Consider the following 23,853-nt stretch of genomic DNA (forward strand, 5'->3'; position numbering starts at 1 on the left):
GAAGGTAAACCTTCTTCCCATTGACAACTTTCTGGCAGAGGGCAGCAGATTTTCCTCAAGAATTTGATGGTATTTTGCCCCATCTATTTTCCTTCTATCCTGACAAGTGCTCCAGTCCCTGCTGTAGAGAACCCCCCCCATAACAGGATATTACCACCCCTATAACAGGACATTACCACCCCTATAACAGGACATTACCACCCCCATAACAGGACATTACCACCCCTATAACAGGACATTACCACCCCTATAACAGGATATTACCACCCCCATAACAGGACATTAACACCCCCATAACAGGACATTAACACCCCCATAACAGGACATTACCACCCCCATAACAGGACATTAACACCCCCATAACAGGATATTACCACCCCCATAACAGGACATTACCACTCCCATAACAGGATATTACCACCCCCCATTACAGGACATTACCACCCCCCATTACAGGACATTACCACCCCCATAACAGGATATTACCACCCCCATAACAGGACATTAACACCCCCATAACAGGACATTACCACCCCCATAACAGGACATTACCACCCCCCATAACAGGACATTACCACCCCCATAACAGGACATTACCACCCCCATAACAGGATATTACCACCCCCATAACAGGACATTACCACCTCCATAACAGGACATTACCACCCCCATAACAGGACATTACCACCCCCCATAACAGGATATTACCACCCCATAACAGGACATTACCACCCCCAAAACAGGACATTACCACCCCCAAAACAGGACATTACCACCCCCAAAACAGGACATTACCACCCCCATAACAGGACATTACCACCCCCCATAACAGGATATTACCACCCCCATAACAGGACATTACCACCCCCCATAACAGGATATTACCACCCCCATAACAGGACATTACCACCCCCATAACAGAATATTACCACCCCCATAACAGGACATTACCACCCCCATAAAAGGACATTACCACCCCCATAACAGAATATTACCACCCCCATAACAGGACATTACCACCCCCATAACAGAATATTACCACTCCCATAACAGGATATTACCACCTTTATAACAGAGCATTACCACCCCCATAACAGGACATTACCACCCCCCATAACAGGATATTACCACCCCCATAACAGGACATTACCACCCCCATAACAGGACATTACCAACCCCCATAACAGGATATTACCACCCCCATAACAGGATATTACCACCCCCATAACAGGACATTACCACCCCCATAACAGGACATTACCACCCCCATATCAGGATATTACCACCCCCCATAACAGGATTTTACCACCCCCATAACAGGACATTACCACCCCCATAACAGGACATTACCACTCCCATAACAGGACATTACCAACCCCCATAACAGGATATTACCACCCCCATAACAGGACATTACCACCCCCATAACAGGACATTACCACCCTCATATCAGGATATTACCACCCCCCATAACAGGATATTACCACCCCCATAACAGGACATTACCACCCCCATAACAGGACATTACCACTCCCATAACAGGATATTACCACCCCCCATAACAGGACATTACCACCTCCATAACAGGACATTACCACCCCCATAACAGGACATTACCACCCCCATAACAGGATATTACCACCCCCATAACAGGACATTACCACTCCCATAACAGGATATTACCACCCCCATAACAGGACATTACCACCCCATAACAGGACATTACCACCCCCATAACAGGACATTACCACCCCCATAACAGGACATTACCACCCCCATAACAGGACATTACCACCTTTATAACAGGGCATTACCACCCCCATTACAGGATATTACCACCCCCAATAAAAGGACATTACCACCTCCATAACATAATATTACCACCTCCATAACAGGATATTACCACCCCCATGCTTTACTGTAGGAATAGTGAGCTGTATTGGATTTCCCCCAGACTTATTGTTTGGTGTTGAGGTCAAATAATTAAATTTTAGTCTCATCTGACTACCTTTAACACACCTCGAAGATTCTGAGGCCACATGGAAAAGGATGTTATGATCAGATGAGACTAAAATTGAATTATTTGACCTCAACACCAAACCATATGTCTGGGGGAAATACAATACAGCTCACTATTGCTACAGTAAAGCATGGGGGTGGTAATATCCTGTTATGGAGGTGGTAATATCCTGTTATGGGGGTGGTAATGTCCTGTTATGGGGGGTGGTAATATCCTGTTATGGGGGTGGTAATATCCTGTTATGGAGGTGGTAATATCCTGTTATGGGGGGTGGTAATGTCCTGTTATGGGGGGTGGTAATATCCTGTTATGGGGGTGGTAATATCCTGTTATGGGGGTGGTAATGTCCTGTTATTGGGGTGGTAATATCCTGTTATGGGGGTGGTAATATCCTGTTATGGGGGTGGTAATGTCCTGTTATGGAGGTGGTAATATCCTGTTATGGGGGTGGTAATGTCCTGTTATGGGGGTGGTAATGTCCTGTTATGGGGGTGGTAATGTCCTGTTATGGGGGTGGTAATGTCCTGTTATAGGGGTGGTAATATCCTGTTATAGGGGTGGTAATGTCCTGTTATAGGGGTGGTAATGTCCTGTTATGGGGGTGGTAATATCCTGTTATGGGGGTGGTAATGTCCTGTTATGGGGTGGTAATGTCCTGTTATGGGGGTGGTAATATCCTGTTATGGGGGTGGTAATGTCCTGTTATAGGGGTGGTAATGTCCTGTTATAGGGGTGGTAATATCCTGTTATGGGGGGGGTTCTCTACAGCAGGGACTGGAGCACTTGTCAGGATAGAAGGAAAATAGATGGGGCAAAATACCATCAAATTCTTGAGGAAAATCTGCTGCCCTCTGACAGAAAGTTGTCAATGGGAAGAAGGTTTACCTTCCAACATGACAATGACCCAAAGCACACAGCACACATGAGCACACAGTGGTTGGAGGAGAAGGCGGGGAATGTCCTTGCATGGCCTAGTCAGAGCCCAGACCTAAACCCCATTGAAAACCTGTGGAATGACTTGAAGACTGCAGTCCACAAAAGTTCAGCAAAGAAGAGCGGGCCAATATTGCAAAGTCTAGATGTGCAAAGTTAGTAGAGACAAATCCCAACAGACTAAAGGCTGGAATTAAAGCAAAAGGTGGTTGATCAAAATACTGACATAAGGGGGGGGGGGGGGTGATCCTTTTTGCAACTCAGTGAGTGTGCTTTTGAATTTTTAAATTTTCTTCTGACATGTTGGTGTTATATCTTTTACTTGGATGTTGTAAGTTGCACTAGTAAATTCAGCTGGAAAAAAACAAAAACTGTGTCTGTCTTCAATTCAAGCTGAAAAGCAACATGTGATTATTTTAAAAGGGGGGTGATTCTTTTCTACACCCACTGTATATATATTTCCAAATGAATATGATCTTTGAAAGAGCTATAAGAGTTTGTGGTGAAAAAAAAAAATGAAAATGTTCAGATAGACTGCTTGCTGTGTTTCTATCACTGAAATATTCCGCAGTGCTGTACAGAGAACACTGAGCCGGTCACATCAGTCTCTGTACCAGAGGAGCTTACACTCTACTGTAACCCCCACAGACACACATCAATATTATTATTATTTTTTATTATTTTACATTTATATAGCTCTGACATATACCGCAGTGCAGTACAGTACAGAGAACACTGAGCCAGTCACATCAGTCTCTGTACCAGAGGAGCTTACACTCTAATGTCACCCCACAGACACACACTATTATTATACATTTCTCTAGCTCTGACACATGCTGGTTTACATACATTTATGTGAATGAACATTGAATGTAGACGTGGTCCTTGCTGATACTGTAGTTCAGGTCCCCAGTGCTGCAAGGCAGGAATATCTACTACTTGCGGAGCCCACAGAGTTTTCAGTGGGTTGGGGAAGATTCTTCTGTCTGTAGCCGCTGAAATTCACTCCTCTGGAGTCAGATCGGTGTATTGTAGATTCTGATTGGTTGATATGGAGTACTGTACTAAAGCTGGCTACAGACAGGGTCTGACATGCATACGATCGATCGCTTCACTGTGTTCTTTTTTAGCCACATATGCACCTTAATTAGCCTTGCCATCTCTATTATTTAAAATAGGGGGGGAGGGCGAGGCGGAGGGCTCTCTCGCATCCCCCTCTGAAAACACTCTTTGGAGATCTGGTGTGAACTGCTCTCTGGTTATTGGATTGTATTATTCTGATCCAATCAGAGAGGATTGAATTGGGAAAGTGTTGTCTAATGTTTATTTTTTTTTTTTGCCTTCCCTGCAGCCTCTCACCTTGTGACTTGCTACAAAGTTACCATGTACAGTCTGATCACCGGGGGGGGGGGGGGGGGGGGGGGAGATTTAGGAAATGCTCCCTCCTGCCTGCAGCAGACTGGTGACATCATCTCACCCTAGGCAAAGTCACAGGAGATGAATTCATCATGATAAAAGCTGGAGCTTTTGTGAAAATGGATCCTGCTGCTGCATATTGTGATAGGTCAGGAATGTATTCACGAACACTTGTAAAGTTTCTGACAGGTCCACTTTAAATAACACTGGGACCACACATACAGCTGCAGCGCTACAGCGTTTGTTGGCACTATTAAAGAACAAATGGCAGGCATTGAAACTGCTGATAGTGCAATGGCCACTTTGTGTCAAAACTGGATTTTAGCTGATTTCAGTGGATCTGTGAAGATTAGATGATGATGATGCAAGCTGAACATTTTTACTCTTGAGTGTGGACAGGAAGTGAAAGAAAAAGGCCAGAGGAGATCAGAAGCAAAAAGATGAAGAAAAAAGGGGTTAAATAGTATAAATATTAGGTATTAAATAATAAATATATCTATAGGAAAAAAAAAAATATATATATATATATATATATATATATATATATATATATATATATATATATATATATATATTTATTATCTCACAAAGGTGTGTACACCCCTCACATTTTTATATTTTATTCTATCTTTTCATGTGACAACACTGAAGAAATGACAGCTGTACACTCACTACTTTACATTGTAGCAAAGTGTCATTTCTTCAGTGTTGTCACATGAAAAGATAGAATAAAATATAAAAATGTGAGGGGTGTACTCACTTTTGTGAGATACTGTATAAACACACTGCTCTCTCTCCTTGTGCAGGGTGACAGGTCTCATCTCCGCCCCCTTCCTGTAGTTTTCTGCTGGCAGCATGTAGTGGGTGGAGCCTGTTTGGTCCCTCCCACAGCTCTGCTCTCTCTTCTTGTGCAGGGTGATTGGTCTTGTCTCCGCCCCTTCCTGTAGTTTTCTGCAGGCACCATGTAGTGGGTGGAGCCTACTGGGTCCCTCCCACAGCTCTGCTCTCTCTCCTTGTGCAGGGTGATTGGTCTTGTCTCCGCCCCCTCCTGTAGTTTTTTGCAGGCAGCATGTAGTGGGTGGAGCCTGTTTGGTCCCTCCCACAGCTCTGCTCTCTCTCCTTGTGCAGGGTGATTGGTCTTGTCTCCGCCCCTTCCTGTAGTTTTCTGCAGGCACCATGTAGTGGGTGGAGCCTGCTGGGTCCCTCCCACAGCTCTGCTCTCTCTCCTTGTGCAGGGTGATTGGTCTTGTCTCCGCCCCCTCCTGTAGTTTTCTGCAGGCAGCAGGTAGTGGGTGGAGCCTGTTTGATCCCTCACACAGCTCTGCTCTCTCTCCTTGTGCAGGGTGATTGGTCTTGTCTCCGCCCCCTCCTGTAGTTTTCTGCAGGCAGCAGGTAGTGGGTGGAGCCTGTTTGATCCCTCCCACAGCTCTGCTCTCTCTCCTTGTGCAGGGTGATTGGTCTTGTCTCCGCCCCCTCCTGTAGTTCTCTACAGGTAGCCTGCAGTGGGTGGAGCCTGCAGTGCCCCACCCACACCTCTGCCCTCTTCACAGGCTATGCACAGCCACAGTGATGATGTCACTGCAACCTTTACAAGGTACTATCTGGCTTTGGAAGACAAAGTGGAGTTATTTCCTTTGTGGCTCAAAAGTGTCTGGAATTCAGCTTTAAATGGAAGTTAGGTGCATTTCATCTATCCTGGATCTGATATTGTGCCCAAAAAAAAGTTCCATGAAATATCATCAAATATTGAAGCTCTAACACTTTCTAATCTAAAACTGACCAAAAGTGATTTAATTTAATTATAAATCTACTTCTACCAATGACTGTAGTGCCAGGGATGCTCAAATGGATACTATGTGAATAAATTGCTTAGTTAGCTCCTCCCATTATATTATTTTTTGTTTGTAGAAAATGTTTAGATTGCAGCATGTATGGGCCATCATAACGGTGATTGTACACGGATCATAGTAATGTGTGTGCTTGGCTCATATCCAGAGTAAATAATAAAGAACTTTCTCAGAAATTTCCAAACCAGATAAGCTCCAAACTTACAAAAAAGTCGCCGTGTTAACGTCTTGTCATTGGATTAATACAAGCCATTAGCGCGGTCCGTGCAGGAAGTGCTGTGCGTCACGTTATAGATTCCCCGAGAACGCAGCGATCTGTTCAATAGTCGGGACGAGGAAAGAACGGCTCCACCTTGACTTCATTAGATCATTCAATTTGTTGATTATGTTGTTGGGAAAATGAGATGTTTCCTTCGTATAAATCACGGCAATAATTATATCTGTCGGGGCCATTTCATTTTACATCCTAATTTTCCAATCGATGAGCAGATCCTTATTGTGATGAACGAGCGGCGGAGCGGAGCTGGGAGCTGAGTGTGCGCTGCTCCGGGAGGACTGAGCGGACTGATGGGGCGGAAGGGTTCCAATCCCCAAACTGCTATCCATCCGCTGAGGGGCCATTAATGCTTTTATATCTATGGCCAGAGGTGGAGAACCTTAAAGGGTCACTCCACCCCAAACTGATATCTCAGTGTATGATAGATACTAGAGACTGAACCCCCCTGATAATCCTTTCTATCTCTTAAAGGACTCTGTTGGTGAGATTCCTGTGCTAAGTTCTCACCTGCTGTGCCCATTATGAGGGGTTCCCACCATCCCTGTTTTGAGTTCCCGGGTCTGTACATCTTCTGTGCCCATTATAAAGGGTTTCCACCATCCCTGCACTTAATTCCCAGTTCTGTACACCTGCTGTGCCATTATGAGGGGTTCCTACAATCCCTGAACTGAGTTCCCGGGTCTGTACACCTGCTGTGCCCATTATGAGGGGTTCCCACCATCCCTGCACTTAGTTCCCAGGTCTGTACACCTGCTTTACCCATTATGAGGAGTTCCCACCATCCTTGTGCTGAGTTCCCAGGTCTGCACATCTTCTGTGCCCATTATGAGGGGTTCCCACCATCCCTGTGCTGAGTCTCCAGGTCTGTACACCTGCTGTGCCCATTATGAAGGGTTCCCACTATCCCTGTGCTGACTTACCCAGGTCTGTACATCTTCTGTGCCCATTATGAAGGGTTACCACCATCACTGTGCTGACTTCCCAGGTATGTACATCTTCTGTGCCCATTATGAAGGGTTTCCACCATCCCTACACTTAATTCCCAGGTCTGTACACCTGCTGTGCCCATTATGAGGGGTTCCCACCATCCCTGTGCTGACTTCCCAGGTCTGTACACCTGCTGTGCCCATTATGTGGGGTTTTCACCATCCCTGAGCTGAGTTCCCAGGTCTGTACACCTGCTGTGCCCATTATGAGGGGTTCCCACCATCCCTGTGATGAGTTCCTGGGTCTGTACACCTGCTGTGCCCATTATGAGGGGTTCCCACCATCCCTGTGCTGAGTTCCCGGGTCTGTACACCTGATGTGCCCATTATGAGGGGTTCCCACCATCCCTGTGCTGACTTCCCAGGTCTGCACATCTTCTGTGCCCATTATGAAAGGCTCCCACCATCCCTGTGCTGAGTCTCCAGGTCTGTATACCCTCTGTGCCCATTATGAGGGGTTCCCACCATCCCTGCTAGATATTTCTTTATTTTATATCACGCAGAAGGTAGTAACAAGAGGATCTGGAACACGCAAAGGTTGGTGGAAACACCCAAAACACCATGTGCCCAGGAGCAGAGTCAGGAATGATAACAGGGACATCTTACTGCCGGGTAATCCAGAGGCTGACTCGCCCTCCAAGCTCCGCCTATATCTGTCACGCTCGGGTGGACTGATCCTTTTAATGACAGGTTCTCTTTAAATCATAGCTCTGGGGAAATCGAGAGGGCAAGTGGTGTCCATAATATTAAATCACGTTAATGTACAACAAGGAAAACAAACCAGAAAACTCATTAGAAATCTGAATCAAGAAAAGGTTAGGAGATGAATTTCCCGATTGACTTATCGGATTCCGCAGACGAGACTCTATAAATCTATAATAAAGATTATCTGGAATAATTCTCTTTTATTACAAATCATTACAGACAGCGAGATGCAATCTAAGATTATAAAATAAAATGAAAAAAAAAATTTGCCTGCCTTTGTATTTATACGTTTAGGAGCCATTCTATGCAGTTGGAACCTCTCAGAGAGCGCCGTGCGTTCCCCAGCGTTTCCGTGCATGCCAGTAACGTGTGTTACCCCAATACATAGCTCTGAATGGGCCCTAAGTGTTTTTCCTGCCTAGTAAGGCCAATAAAAAATGGTTCTCATGCTGATCCTCAGTCTTCAATACTCCCTGAGCCAGGGAGACAAGAGAAGCAGCCAGAGGTGGAGTATTGACTTCTCCTGCCGCAACTGGTGGTTCCAGGTCACGATTGAATTCAGGGGGGGGGATCCGCATGGCGGCCAGAACAACGGCATTTTCAGGAGGTGTGTTATAACCTAAATAAGAAAATGGTCCAGTATGTGGGATTGGTTGGCTGCTTGCTGAAAATGTTTTATACTGTATATAGAGAAATAGATATGGAGAGATGTCGCTGTATATACACAAATGTCCCCGCTATGCACTAATCAGCGATCAGATTTCCTGTGTTTGCCTATTGATCGGTAGAAATGTCATATACCTGAATTATAGTCTGTGTTCAGTTCATATAATTGCTGAAATAACAGTCTTCATTTTTCTGTTTGTCCACCTTTCCCCTCCCCCCACCCCACGCCCCCCCCCCCCCCCCCCCGTCCATCTCTCTGCACTCCTTCCTATATCTCTTTCCTTACTTCTGCTTTTCTCGGCCTTTTCCTTCCTTTTTTTTCCCTTCCATGTTATCATCAATTGTTTCCTTATTTTTTCTGTGTGCTCAATCATTTTAATGCTTGACTTTTTGTTTTTATTGTTCTGATTTCATTTTTATTCTCTTCTATAAATATAACTTTCTTTGCTATGGTATATTTCTGTTTCTTCCTTCTTATATCTGATGCTGAATTTGGAATGCTTTTCTTTTAATTCTAATTTTAATTTGAATTTCTTTTTATTCCTGTCATTTGCCACCCCTCCTGTCTCCTCTCCTGTCCCCTCTTCTCTTTACCGCTTCTGTCTCCCCTCCCCCTCACCCCCCTTGCCTACTCCCATACCCACTGCTCCTGTCTCCTCTCCTCCCCACCCTTCCTGGCTCCCTTCCCCCCCACCCCACCTGTCACCTCTACTCTACACCCCTCCTGTCTACACTCCTCGCCTCCTGTCGTCTCTTCTCCCCCCCCTCCTCTCTATCTCTTCTGTCTCCTCTCCTCCCCTCCTGTCTCCCCACTCCTCCCCTCCTGTCCCCTCTTCTCCCCCCCTCCTCTCTATATCTTCTGTCTCCTCTCCTCCCCTCCTGTCTCCCCACTCCTCCCCTCCTGTCCCCTCTTCTCTCCCCTCCTCTCTATCTCTTCTGTCTCCTCTCCTCCCCTCCCGTCTCCCCACTCATCCCCTCCGCTCTCCTCCTCTTGCTACCCATTCTGACTCCTCTCCTCCTGTCTCCTCTACTCCTCACTCCTCCTCTCCTTTCCACTCTTTTTGCTGCCCATTCTGACTCCTCTCCTCTGGTTTTCTCTACTCCTCACTCATCCTATCTCCCCTCCCTCCCGTCCCCTCTTCTCCCTACCATTTCTCTCTCCTCTCCTTTCTTTCTGTCTCCCCTCTACACCACCCCTCCTGTCTCCTGTCCACCCCTGATGCCCCCTCTCCTCTCTACCCCTTCTGTCTCCTTTCCTCCCCTGTCCCCTCTTCTTGCTACCTTTTCTCTCTCCTCTCCTTCTGTCTATTCTACCCCTCACTCCTTCTGTCTCCTACCTTCCCCCTGACCCCTCTTCTCCCTACCACTTCCGTCTCCTCTCCTCCCTTTTTGTCCTCTCTCCTCCCCACCCTACTATCTCCTGTCTTCCCCTCTTGTCCCCCTCTGTCTCCTCTACTTCTCACTCCTTCTGTCTGCTCTCCTCCCCTCCTCTCCTGTCCCCTCTTTTTCATCTTCTTGCTACCCCTTCTGTCTCCTCTCCTCTTCTCCTGTCTGTTCTTTTCCTCACTCCTGTCTCCTCCCTTCCCCCTGCTCCCTCATCTCCCTACCACTTTGGTCTCCTCTCCTCCCCTCCTGTCTCCTCTACTTTTCACTCCTCCTGTCTCCTTCCATCCCCTCACTCCTCCTGTCTCCTCCCTTCCCCTATCCACTCTCCTCCCCACCCTGCTCTTCTGTCTTCCCCTCCTGTCCCCCTCTGTGTCTTCTACTTCTCACTCCTTCTGTCTCCTCTCCTCCCCTCCCCTCCTCTCCTGTCCCCTTTTTTCCTCTTCTTGCTACCCCTTCTGTCTCCTATCCTCTTCTCCTGTCTGTTCTTCTCCTCACTCCTGTCTCCTCCCTTCCCCTCCTGCTGCCTCTTCTCCCTACCACTTTGGTCTCCTCTCCTCCCCTCCTGTCTCCTCTCATCCCCTCCCCTCCTGGCCCTCTCCTAACTACCCCTTCTGTCTCCTCTCCTCCCCACCACTCCTGTCTTCTCTCCTCCTCACCCCTCTTGTCTTCTCTCTTCCACACCCTTCCTGTCCACTTTCTTCCCCACTGTTTTGGCTGTTCTCCTTCCCTCAAATTCTGTCCCTTCTCCTTCCCCTACTCCTCCTGTTTCCATTACTTCCACCCCTCTTGTCCTCTCCTTTCCCCGCTCCTCTTGTCTCCTCTCCGCCCCACCCCTATCTTCTCTTCTTCCCCACCCTTCCTGTCTATGCTCCTGCCCACCCATTCTGTCTCCTTTTAACCCTCTTCCTGCCCCCTCTCCTCCCCACTTCTCCTGCCACCTCTCCTGTACACCCCCTCTGTCTCCTCTCCTTTTCTCCTGTCTCCTCTCCTCCCACTCCTCCTGTCCCCTCTACACACATTTCCCTATTCCCTCAACTTTTCTCCCCTTCTCTCTCCTCTCTTCCCCACCCCTTCCATCCCCTCTAAACTTATTCTCCTTTCCTCCCTTATTTTCTTCCCTCCCACCCATCTTCTTTCCTCTCCTGTTGCCTCTTTTCCCCATCACTCCTTTTTTCCCCTCCCCTTCTATTTCCTCTCCTCCCCATACCTCCTGTCTCCTCTCTTCTCCTTTTCTACCCTCCTGTCTCATTTCTTATCCTGCTCTTTTGTTTACTCTCCTCATTTCTTTAATCTTTTTCCATCCCCATTCTTTTTCTACCACCCCTTATATCACCTCTTCTTCCTCCCCTCTTGTCTCTTCTTCCATCCTACTCCTTTCTTCATTGTTTTTCTGCACTCCTCTTTCTCTCACCTCTACCAACCACCTTCCTTTTCTTTCTAATTACTTGTGTCCCCCACTTCCAGCAAGCAGCATTCTCTACCGCTTCCTCTCTCCCATCTCTCCTTGTTGCTACTTCTTCCCATCATGGCTCCCCTTTTCCCATTTCCCGTCCTACCCAGCCCCCTCAGACAGTCTCTACAGGTGGCGGAATGAGGCTAGAAGCTGTCATGGAGAACTTACAGCGCCAACAGGCTGCTCGTTTGGCCTTGGAGGAAAAACTACGACAGGAAAAAGACAGAGAACTGCGTTGTTTGGTAGAGTCACGTATCCAGCAACAAGCGTTGGCCATACGCCATTACCAAGCCGCTGTAAGAGCAGCAGCCGCTGCAGCAGTAACCACCCCCACAATCTTGAACACCACCAATACATCGACCACTACCACAGCATCTAGCTCAATCTTATCCCAGAACCGGACTTCTCTGATCTTTCCTCACACCCCAATCCAGAAATCAGAGGATGAAGACTCTAAGCACAAAAGTGAAGGAGAAGAGGTGGACTTTGACGATGATGATATGGATGATGAGGAAGGAGAAGAAGAGGAGGAACATATGGAGATGAACTCAAATATACAACCTGGCTCACCTAGCAAGGGACTGTCAAGGGTCAACCAATCACAGTTACCAAATACTAGTTCCCAGTCAAACACTTTATCTCCTAATGGACAATCGGGCCATCATGAGTGGACATATGAGGAGCAGTTTAAACAGGTAAGGCACAAGACCTAAAATTGTATTATTCTGGGCCTTCTTCTTTAACTTTGTTACTAATATAAGGTGAATTCTCCTTAGTGGAGACACATACAGCAAATCAAAACTGACATGGGTCCTATCAATTGCTTACTCCATCCTAATTGTATAATGTTTTAGATACAATCCAATAGGAGATGTCTACATTGGATCCCCTGATGTTGACCTCTAGATATGTCCAGTTCAGAACCCTCGCCAATCAGCATTCACGAGGCTACCATTACTTAAATGTGATTGGCTTTCTTCAGCTGCCCTTGAAAAGCTTCTGCTGTTCAGGGTTTTGGAGGTGGGCTGTAACTGTGTGGCGTATATCATATTGGAAACTAGAAGGATTCTGAAGGCAGGCTTTGACTATCCAGACACCTCTACTTATCTACTAACAGGTGGTGGTGGGGCAGGGAGTTAGGTGAAGGTAGTGGTTTTCCATTTTTTATAACCATGTAAATTGAAAGTGTACTTGTGTTTCTTTTTAAGTATTTATTTCATAATTCAAATGTGCCCTTGTTGGGGTGGTGTGAGGCCCCATTGCTGTACCCTAAGTAATTATTTTCAGTAGAGATTTTTATTTTCTACAATCACACTCTGGTTTCTGTAAGGCTTGGAAGGGGGAATGAAAATGGGGCATCTCTGTTGTCTCTGCAAAATGTATGTGAGTTCCTTGAATCTAATGTGTTCTTGACAATATTTATATATATATTTATATATATTTTTTTATATTGCTGCACATAACTACCTACAAAACTACAAAGATTGTTTGTTTTTGTCATTGGAAATGGCCTGTTTTCAGAGAGATAGATGGAGGCAGGATAAACAACAAAATTATTTTTTTTTCCGACTCTAGCTAAAAACTTATAAACAGACCAAAATTTTTAAGGTATCCATACAAAGTCAGATATTTCCTTAAAAATGCCAGAAGAGGGAATAGATATCCATCACCAAAGGTGTCCAAGATGATACAAGGGGTACTGCACACGGCTTTAGTGCATCAATACTTGAATACAATATGTGCTCCACCATAGAGTTGGGCCCAGCTACAGAAAATTTTCAAAAAGTAATTTTCTGCCTCAGATTTCTCTCTCACAGTTAAAACTCCCTCCAACTGCTCAACGCACTTTTGAGGGGAACCAAAACACGACAGTTGTCCCTAGAGGAGGAGGTGAGGAGGAATTCCAGAAGAGGATACCTGTCCCAGAAAAGAATGGCTAAATAGCTTTTTCTGCTTGACTGAGTTTTCCCTGTTGTGTCTCCAGGACAGGAAGTGAGGGCAAGCCTCCCCACTTTGCATACATGCCGATTTAAAAACCAGCAAAACCCTGTAATGTTTGAGCTGTAGTTCCATCTCAGCTTGGCTGTTTTCTATGATTGCTTTGTACGGCTTGAGAGCCATTTAAACTGTCTATTTGATTTTGGGTTCACCGTCACTTTATATAAAATATAATAAAAGCAGGGGCTGCTTTCCGGCTAGCAGAACGCAATGAATACTGCTAGCGGCTATAGCTGCCGGCAGCAATCAAATGTAAAAAAATCTGACAGTCTAGTTATACCCAGACAATTGCACGGCAGGAGGAATTCCCTTGTCAGCACTGTCTGTGTTGATGGGGGAATCGTGCAAATTTGCACCATGTATGGCCTGCCTAAGTGGTATTTTCTGAAATGGGAGTGGATGGCTTCCATGGTTCTCTCAGGAAAGGTTTGCTTTGCTCGCACAGCAGGAAGAAGCTTCATTATTGTCAGCTTGATTATAAGCCGTGTATCAGGAATATCATAGGGTACAAAGGGCGCTGATGGGCGAGAGGAATGTTCAGCTTGTTACAGTACATACAGTCCAGGATTAGACATTATGGTGAATATAAACATGTATAATACCAGGCCGTGGTGAATTATTGTCAGAGGCAGATAAGGGAGAACTCAATTACCTGCGCGGACTGGGATTCTAAATCATTGAATCTCTGAATTACTTAATAATAAAAAAAAAAAAAAGATCAGGGTCAACCTGAAAAGGTACAATTGAAACGTGTATTGGCGTATATGAATTAGCATGCGCAGTAGCAATCCGTGTTCTCATATGATTGGCTGTACACTGATGTTCAATGCATAAGGTGCGGTCTGAGTTTGTGCACTCACTAAACAATAAAATGTGCATGTGCCAAGCTAAAAAAAAAATAAAATAAAAAGCAATACTCTATGTTATTGTAGGAAAAAAAAATACTATATATATGAATATTCATCACTGAAATCTGTATTCCTTATACTAGCGTATCTCATACCCTGACTGGTACTTGAACTTCTGGGCATGCACACAAAGGTGCAATACCCACTCCTATACCTTTCACTGAGACTTTTACAATTACAATCTCCTTTGGCAATAGCCATGCATGATAAATGCACTTTATGGTATGGATGATCTGTGTAGTTAGGCTGGCCTTGTACTTTTAGATATCTCCATCCTCGCTCAACAGCTGAAAGGGCGAATCCCCCCCGCTGAGCTAATGTATGCACCAGTGGCTATTGTATTCGCCAGTGGCTGTCAAAATACCCGAACTTTGACTGCATCTGATTGGATGGAAATGCTGGTCTGCCAAAAACTTTCCAGCAGGCTCCCCTGACATTAGTTGAAGGTCCATCCACCAAGAGAATTTTGTGAGAAAATGTTCTCAGGGTATGGCCGGCTTCAGAGAGCTTCCAAAAGCTAACAGTGATTAGAATGGTTTGCACCAAAAATGTAAAAAAAAAAATGTTTTTGACATGCCATGTTTGTGCTGGCATACATTCTGATGCCATATCAAACCACCCTTGTTGATAAACTGCAAATATATTTGCTATGACTTCTGCAAGAACAGTCACTAACGTTCTGTTAATCCACAAAGACATTGTAGACAATTGTGGTCTTCTAACTTTGTGGTAACAGTTTGGTGAAGACCCTTTTTCTGTTCAACCATGACTGTTCCCCCGATTACAAAGCCAACTCCATAAAGACATGGCTGGTTAGGGTTGGTGTGGAGGAAGTTAAGTGTTACACCTTGGAGAGGAATTGGAACGCAGATTGAGAGCCAGGAATTTTTTATATATTTTTTTGGCGCTCAACGTGGGGCCCAATGTGTGATCCAGGTCTTCTTATCCAACATCAGTACCTAACCTCACATATGGGTACCAATTCCCACAGACACTCCAAAATCATATGGCAAGTCTTCGGAGAAAAGTGGGGGATGTTATTGACACAAAAGGGAACTCTATATAATTGGCCATGGAGGGAGGGAGGATCTCCATATTAACCAATTGAGATCCAGGAGGTTTTACCCCATTCATGACCAAGGAATTGTTTTGCTATTTAGCAATGTGCTAATTTAACTGGTAATTGCTCAGTCATACAACTCTGTACTCAAATTAAATTGATGTCATTTTTTTTTATTGTAATTTTGGTCAAAAAAATAGAGCTTTCTTTTGGTGGTATTTTATCACCACTAGGTTTTTATTTTTTATTATACAAGGGTTCTTCAAAAAGTTTCTGCACTTTTTTAAACTATTATTAAATATAAAAAAGTGCGGAAACTTTTTGAAGACCCCCTCGCATAAACGAAAAAAGAATGAAAAATTTTGAAAAAAAACAATATTTTCTACTTTCTCTTATAAAACATATCCAAAAAATGTCTTCATAAATTTAGGCCAACTGCTACATGTCTTTGCTAAAAAAACAAAAAACAAAAAAAAAACCCATTAAGTGTATTTTAACTGGTTTGTGTGAAAGTTATAGCGTCTACAAACTGTGGGATATATACATTTGAAAGTTGATCAATCCTGATGTACTGACGGCCTATCTTGTTTCTTGAGGCCCTTAAAATGCCAGAACAATACAAATACCCCCCAAATGACCCCTTTTTGTAAAGTAGACAGTCTGAGGTATTTAGTAAGAGGCATGGTGAGTTTTTTAAGTCATTTTTTTTTTTTTTGGAAAATTAGGAAATTTAATTTTTTTCTCACAATTTTTTCCTACATACTATCACCGATGTAGTACAGCATCATCATATGACTGGTGTGACGGTGATCAAGGACACTAGCTGGTGAAAGTATGTAGAAAAAAAAAATTTTTTTAGATAATTTTTTAACATTTTTTTTTACTTTTTAACATTTTTTTTTTACATACTTTCATCAAAGTAGTTCAGTGTCACCATATTAACACTGTACTACTCTGGAGGGGGGGCTTTATTAGGGATTTTTTTTTTACACTTTGATTGCTGTTTCAATGTATTGTCATGAATGGGTTACAGCTGCAATTACTAGTGATCTGTGATTGACTACAGCTAATCACATGGTACAGGGTGCTTTGGTTGGCCCAGGTACTGTGTGATAGCTGTGGGCCAATCAGAGCATAGGAAACACAAACTGTCTTTTGTGGATGTCTCTCTGACACAAATGGACCGGGGCAGAAAGAACTTGTCTACACCACGACAGCCCAGGGCCCAGATCACAAAAGACTGCAACTTTCCACTTCAGCACCACTGTCACTCCGCAATGGCTCTCAGGGTACCTAGGTCTGCCTAGGAGATTAAAGAAAGTGTCCGGTAGTTTAAATCTCCACTGTCCATCGAACACTGAGATATCATTCTTTCTAAGTGGACTGACCCTTGAAGGTGACAATGTAGATATTTCATTCCACATTGACCACCAGGGTTCCTCCACAGTGTCCATCTTAGGGATGCCATGGTGCCCTCACACACCCTGATGTTGTCTGGAAGTTCCCAATTGTCTTCACGTCTGGGGTGATCATTTGTCGCACTGTGTCTATTTGTCAGGGGTTGTGTAAATAAAAAAACAACATTGGTAGCCGGCCCTCCACAATAGAGATTAGAATCTAGAGGTAGATTAGCACCTGCCATCAGTAATCCCATAATCTGTAGACTGCCACGGGGCACTAATAGCCCATAATACAACCATTAGGGGTCTTAGGAGGAATGGCTTTAATGATGGGTTCCCCCATTCACATTCCACAGACCAGGGCAATCAGCACTCACGCCTTCCCATCCTTCAGCATTGGCTCTTCAACACCGGCCATACAGATGACAACTTCAGGGCAATTGTGGAATCTCTTCATTGGATTTATATTAAAGGTGAACTCCGGTATAAGCAAATGCCATCTAAATCCTTCAGTTATGTGTCTTCTTTTAAATCTTGGTGTGTTTTGTGTATTTCTTCCAGATCTGTGCAGTAATCCAATGTGAGATTTTTCCTTTCTGTATTATGACCGCTCACTGCTGCTCTCTCTCCTTGTGCAGGGTGACTGGTCTTGTCTCCGCCCCTCCTGTAGTTTTCTGCCGGCAGCCTGTAATGGGTGTGGCCTTCTGGGCCCCTCCCACAGCTCTGCTCTCCTCCTGGTATAGGGGTGACTGGCCTTGTCTCCACCCCTCCTGGACTTTTCTGTAGTGGGTGGATCCTGCTAGGCCCCTCCCATAGCTCTGCTTTCTCTCCTGGTACAGGGTGACTGGCCTTATCTCCGCTCCTCCTGTAGTTTTCTGTGGTGGGTGGATGCTGCTAGACCCCTCCCACAGCTCTGCTCTCTCTCCTGGTACAGGGTGACTGGCCTTGTCTCCACCCCTCCTGTCATTTTCTGTAGTGGATGGATCCTGCTAGGCCCCTCCCATAGCTCTGCTCTCTCTCCTGGTAAAGGGTGACTGGCCTTGTCTCCACCCCTCCTGTAGATTTCTGTAGTGGGTGGATCCTGCTGGGCTCCTCCCACAGCTCTGCTCTCTCTCTTGGTACAGAATGACTGGCCTTGTCTCCACCCCTCCTGTAGATTTTTGTAGTAGGTGGATCCTGCTGGGCTCCTCCCACAGCTCTGCTTCCCCTCCTGGTACAGGGTGACTGGCCTTGTCTCCACCCCTCCCGTAGTTTTCTGTAGTGGGTGGATCCTGCTAGGCCCCTCCCACAGCTCTGCTCTTTCTCCTGGTATAGGGGTGACTGGCCTTGTCCCCACCCCTCCTGTCATTTTCTGTAGTGGATGGATCCTGCTGGGCTCCTCCCACAGCTCTGCTTCCCCTCCTGGTACAGGGTGACTGGCCTTGTCTCCACCCCTCCCGTAGTTTTCTGTAGTGGGTGGATCCTGCTAGGCCCGCCCCACAGCTCTGCTTCCCCTCCTGGTACAGGGTGACTGGCCTTGTCTCCACCCCTCCTGTAGTTTTCTGTAGTGGGTGGATCCTGCTGGGCTACTCCCACAGCTCTGCTCTCTGCACAGGCTAGTGATGATGTCACTCCTACTTTTACAAGCTAATATCGGGGTTTGCAAAGGCATTTGCATTGGTGCACACAAAGTGGGTGTATATCCTTTGTGGCTATTGTTTGGGCCTGGAGTTCAGCCTTAAAGTAGAAGAAAACCCAATCACTAAAATTGATGAAGAACAATTATTTATAACCGAAACGAAGAAAAACTTTTTCAGGCTTTTTTCATTAATTTAGCAAAAAATAATAAACCCAGAGGTGATTAAATACCATCAAACAAAGCTCTATTTGTGTGAACAAAATGCTAAAAAAGTTCATAGTGTTACAGTGTTGCTTGACCGCAAAATTGTCATTCAAAGTATGACAGCGCTAAAAGCCGCTCCATATGGGGCACAGGGGCACTGCCCCCCTAATCTGTATGCAGGGTGAAAACATTCCAATGTTTTTTTTAAGCACATGATTAAAGCCAGAGGCTCTAATAGGCTTCAAAAAAGGGTAAGCTCGGGGCGCAGGGCACTGCATCCTGAGCCCACCCAGTTGTATGACAATAGCAAATTAATATTCTCTATTATCTGCCTGCTTCTACTCCCAGCCAATCAGGAAGTGAGCCCTCCCAGTTGTATGACAATAGCGAATTAATATTCTCTATTATCTTCCTGCTTCTACTTGCAGCCAATCAGGAAGCGGGAGGAGCCCGATTGCCCGAGAGGGGAAACGATCATGTTGGCTGGTACGGGGGGGGTGGGGAGGATGTGCCGTCCGACCCCCCCACCCCCCGGCTGGAGCACCAGCCGTCACTGCAGCCGAGATTTGAACCATTAATGGGCAAGCTTAATGTACCAAATTGATTGATTGATCAGCTGGATTCTATTGCGATTATCGCTAGCGGATGCTATAGCCACCAGCGATAATAACTGTCTTCTCCCAGTGGCAGACAATGGTTGCAGGAAAAAAATTTACTCCATGTATAGCCAGGCTAAGGTCTCATGCATCCGGATATATGAAAATATGCCGCATTTTTTCCACCAGAATTTAGCTAAAAAAAAAATGCCTCTTGCATTGCGTTTTTAAGCGCGTTTACGAGCGTATATATGCTTGCTTATGCGCGATTGCACGCATACTGGGCTTAAATGTGTATGAGGGTAAACTCATTCTACTAGCTAAAATAATAATTTATTTAAGCCATTATAATAAATGCATGCGTTTTAGGCGCATTTATGCGCGTTTACACGCGTTTACACATGTATGGATGTAAATGATGCTGGAAAACTCCTCTCTGAACGCAGTTTTGTGGCATTTTTTTCTACGCCTCTAAACGCTGCTCTAAATCCTGTAGACGACGCAGCGTGCATATGCACATTAGGAAACCTAGAGTTGCTTTCAGTGGTGGACGCATCTAACAGCAGCATTTTTAATTTTTTTGCCTGTGTGCCTGAGGCCTAACACGCAATCTCACGTGATGCAGCAACGCACATGGGAACGCACACGCATTCACGCATCACAGAGACCCGAACATTCGTTCAGCAGTCCAAGACTTCGCGGAATCACCTGCAGCACTGAATTTCCGCGTCCCATTCCGCCGCGATGCTCTGCTTCCTAGAAATGTTGTGCACAGTGAGACGATTGACGTTTTAGGATTCTACTGAGGCGGAACGAGGAGGAGGGGGGGAGGAGGGGGTTAGGCGGAAGGAAGCCTGGTATTGTCTTCAAGTGGTGCTGATAAGATCTCACTACCTGACACATTTTATCTTATTTATCCCAAAACAATAACCTGCCGACATCAGAGAGGAAGATGGAGTGCGAGGGGAGATTAACGCCGGGGGCGGGGCCGATCGGTAACCTTACCTACCAGCCAGGAATAGGTCTTCCTGCAGAACAAAGGATCCCCACCCAACCTCATCCATTGAGTACGTTACCAATATCAGATATACTAAATATGGCATATTGAAGACCCCAGAACTTTATTTTCACCTGGGGATCCTGCCAGTAACACACTTCCTGTCCTAGGGTGACAACGCTTACTGCACTCTACCTATGGAGGAGCAGCGTTGTCATCCTAGCAGTGGTGGCCCGACCATACAGGGCTCATGGGCGCCGCCCCCCTAATCCATGTGCCTGGCCCCTATTCTACATGCAGGGTGCCGGATGCATGGATTTTAATGGGTTATTTATTTATTTTTATTTTTTTTGAAGCACGTGATTAGAGCTTGAGACTTTAATTGGCTTCAAAAAAAGGGTGGGCTCGGGGCGCAGAGCACTGCGCCCCAAGCCCACCCACTTGTGTGACTATAGCCAATTAATATTTGCTATTGTCTTCCTGATTCTCCTCCCAGCCGAACAGGAAGTGGGTCCCGAGACCCGACTGGCCAGGGAGTCTTAGGATTCCCAGCCAATCGGTTCTCAGGACCCACTTCCTGTTTGGCCGGGAGGAGAAGCAACGACCCCGGAGTGAGGAGCAGCAGCCCTACCATCTTTAACGGATTTCGACAAATTCTTTCAATCGGAATTATCCGAATTAACGAAAACCCTTTTTAACATATTTTTCTGAATATTCGTAAATTCGAATATTTAAAAATTCGTAAATGTGTAAATTCCCAAATTCGTAAATTTGTCAATTCGCAAATTCGAAAATCTGAAATAATAACTAACTAATACTATCTATTAAATTATAGGTATTGGAATTTCCTTTCAAATTTGGCTGCTAGTGATCGTAACGAATACGAATTTATCGGAAGTTCCGAATTATCCGAAATAACGAACGCCGTAGCTAAACGAATGGAACCTAACGAATTAATAATAATAACAATAATAATAATTAAAACGTTTCTATTACTAATTTTATTATTCACTATAAATTTGTTCCGTTCCATTTGTTTAGATGCAGCATTCGTTATTTCGGAATGATTCGGAACGTTGGATAAATTCATATTCGTTACGCTCACTAAGAGTCAAATTTGAAAGGAAATTCCTATAATTTAATACTTAGTTATTATTAGTTATTTAGTTAGTTATCCTTTCGGATTTCCGGATTTTCTTTCTTATTTTTAGATTTACAAATTTACAAATTTTCGAATTTACGAATTTTCACATTTTTCGAATTTACGAGTTGTGATCATAACGAATGACCCGAAAAAACAAAAAAACAAACAAACAAATGAAACGAAAACGAAAATGAACAAATTTTTCGGCAGTGCACATGTCTACAGCCAGCCCCCTAATCACACGCTGTAATGCATGCGCTGTAAAGTACACTGAGGCCTCCTGGGAAGCATCACATAGGAATTGGTGGAGAATGCGGGCAACTGGGTACATTATTATCATCTAGGTAAGAATTCAGGAAGTACGAGGAAGGTTCTCCGAAAAAAATATTAAAAAAATAAATCTTACTATTTGAGAGCAGTGGGATAGGAGCGGAATGACAGAAAGTTTGGGGGGGGGGGTGAAGGTCGGCCAAGATGCTTCTTCCATATCCAGTCCAGGTGACCTGAACGGTCTACCCATTGAAGATTCAGGGCTAACATGGCGTGTTGTGGGGCGCTGCGTCGTTAAAAAAGGGTCATGTACGCTTTTTTCATCCATTGTGGTGCAGTGTCAGCCCATTCACAATGATAGAGCATCCTTAACGCAATGCACCCCGTAACAAATTAACGCATGTTAAGCCTGTGCATGCTTAGTAATGCTTCAGTAAAAGACTTACAGGCATTTATTACCTCCCGTAGAGGTGACAGTACTCCCAATAGGACTCCAATAGGATGGCACTCAGGCATCACCTAGGGTGGTTATCTACTTCCTGGAGACGTTGGTTCAGAGATGGCACAATCATGTAAATCCTGGTGTCTGTTCTTGGCCGTGTTCATGAATGTCTAACACAGATCAGCCCCTTGCTGTAGCCGCGCACCTTGTGATTTGCTACAAATTTACAGTGCACAGTCTGATAACTGGGGGAGGGGAGACTGGGGAAATCTGTGTCTGTGCCCATCAACTACATTAATAACTCTTATGACACAAATGGCTCTTCCATGACTATTCCCCGGGGATGGGATGAAACGCGTTGGAGGGGCATGGCCTGAACGGAGCCAGGCTGAAGCTGTATACCTGGCCTTTGTTGGTGTGCGGCGATTGTGTTTTTTCTTTTTTTCTTCCTGTGGACTACAACTTGACAATGTTGCAGTCTGATCACTGGGGGGGGGGGGACTGAGGAAATGCTTCCTCCTGCCTGCAGCTGACTGATGACATCATCTCAGTGTAGGCAAAGTCACAGGTTTGGAGCTCAAGGATGACTTTTTCAAAAAGGGTTAAAAAATGCCAATACCTGGAAAGTGCTATTGGCACCTGAGAGAGGCGTGGCCAAACACAGGTCCTCATTTTTTTTAATGCTTTCTAGAGTTACTAACTGTTACAGGCAGATCCTATAAATAGCTTGTTTTTTTGGTATAGTTTCCTAGAATTGAGACACAGTACTGTAAAGTATGTGTCCAGTGGACATGTAATTACCACTTAGTGGAGTTCTTTAAATTCCTATTTGTGAACATTTGCCCGGGGCGACAAATGCTAATGGCAGAATATGCCTCATGCCCTCACATTTCTTAGAAATGCAAGGGAAGCTTCTACGTTCACTTTTTTGGTGGATAAAGCCTCCTGTATCTCTTGACATCATGTATGGCATTTAGCATTGGGCAGAGGATGCCCAGCATCATCTAGCTCTTTCCTGCTCAGCCTGACTGCCACCTGTCCCTGACACTTTCACTCACTGGATTTCTGTTATTTCCATCATAGAGGTTCAGCTTCACATGTGGGCACTTCCTACGCAAATACAGCCTGCCTAAGAATGCCCACTCCTCCGGACTGACACCCACCCATAAAGGCCTTGTGATCAATGGCAGCTGGTGCTCAAAAAACCTGCTCCCCTCACTCGTGCCATACGCCACCCCCCATTGTGTGGTTGACGGACGGGAATCGGAGGTGGTGTGGGCTCCTGCAAGCTGCCCCTGGCCCCCTCACTAGCACATGACCCCCCCCACCCAGATGGGTTGGGCAACATCCATGTCCAATAGCCACCCCCCCCCCCATGGGAGACAGATGGGAATCGGAGGTGGTGCGGGCTCCTGGAAGCTGCCCCTGGCCCCCTCGCTCACACTAGCACCCCCCGTGTGGACGGTTCAGATGCCATCAATCAATGTCCTTACCTTAGAAGCTGGTGCTGGTGATGCGGGGTAGGGC

The 23,853-nt window shown here is 45.4% G+C and overlaps 1 protein-coding gene across 1 annotated transcript in view; it reads left to right on the forward strand.

Annotated features, from left to right (window-relative positions):
* Window positions 1–23,853, forward strand: part of ARID3C (AT-rich interaction domain 3C) — a 256,684-nt gene that overhangs the window by 11,182 nt on the left and 221,649 nt on the right. The window contains exon 2 of the mRNA XM_073611666.1: window positions 11,701–12,384. Within this exon, the coding sequence (XP_073467767.1) occupies window positions 11,701–12,384 (684 nt within the window). The remainder of the gene's footprint in view (window positions 1–11,700; window positions 12,385–23,853) is intronic.

The sequence above is a fragment of the Aquarana catesbeiana genome, linkage group LG01 (assembly GCF_042186555.1).
Source record: "Aquarana catesbeiana isolate 2022-GZ linkage group LG01, ASM4218655v1, whole genome shotgun sequence".
Classification (NCBI taxonomy): domain Eukaryota; kingdom Metazoa; phylum Chordata; class Amphibia; order Anura; family Ranidae; genus Aquarana; species Aquarana catesbeiana.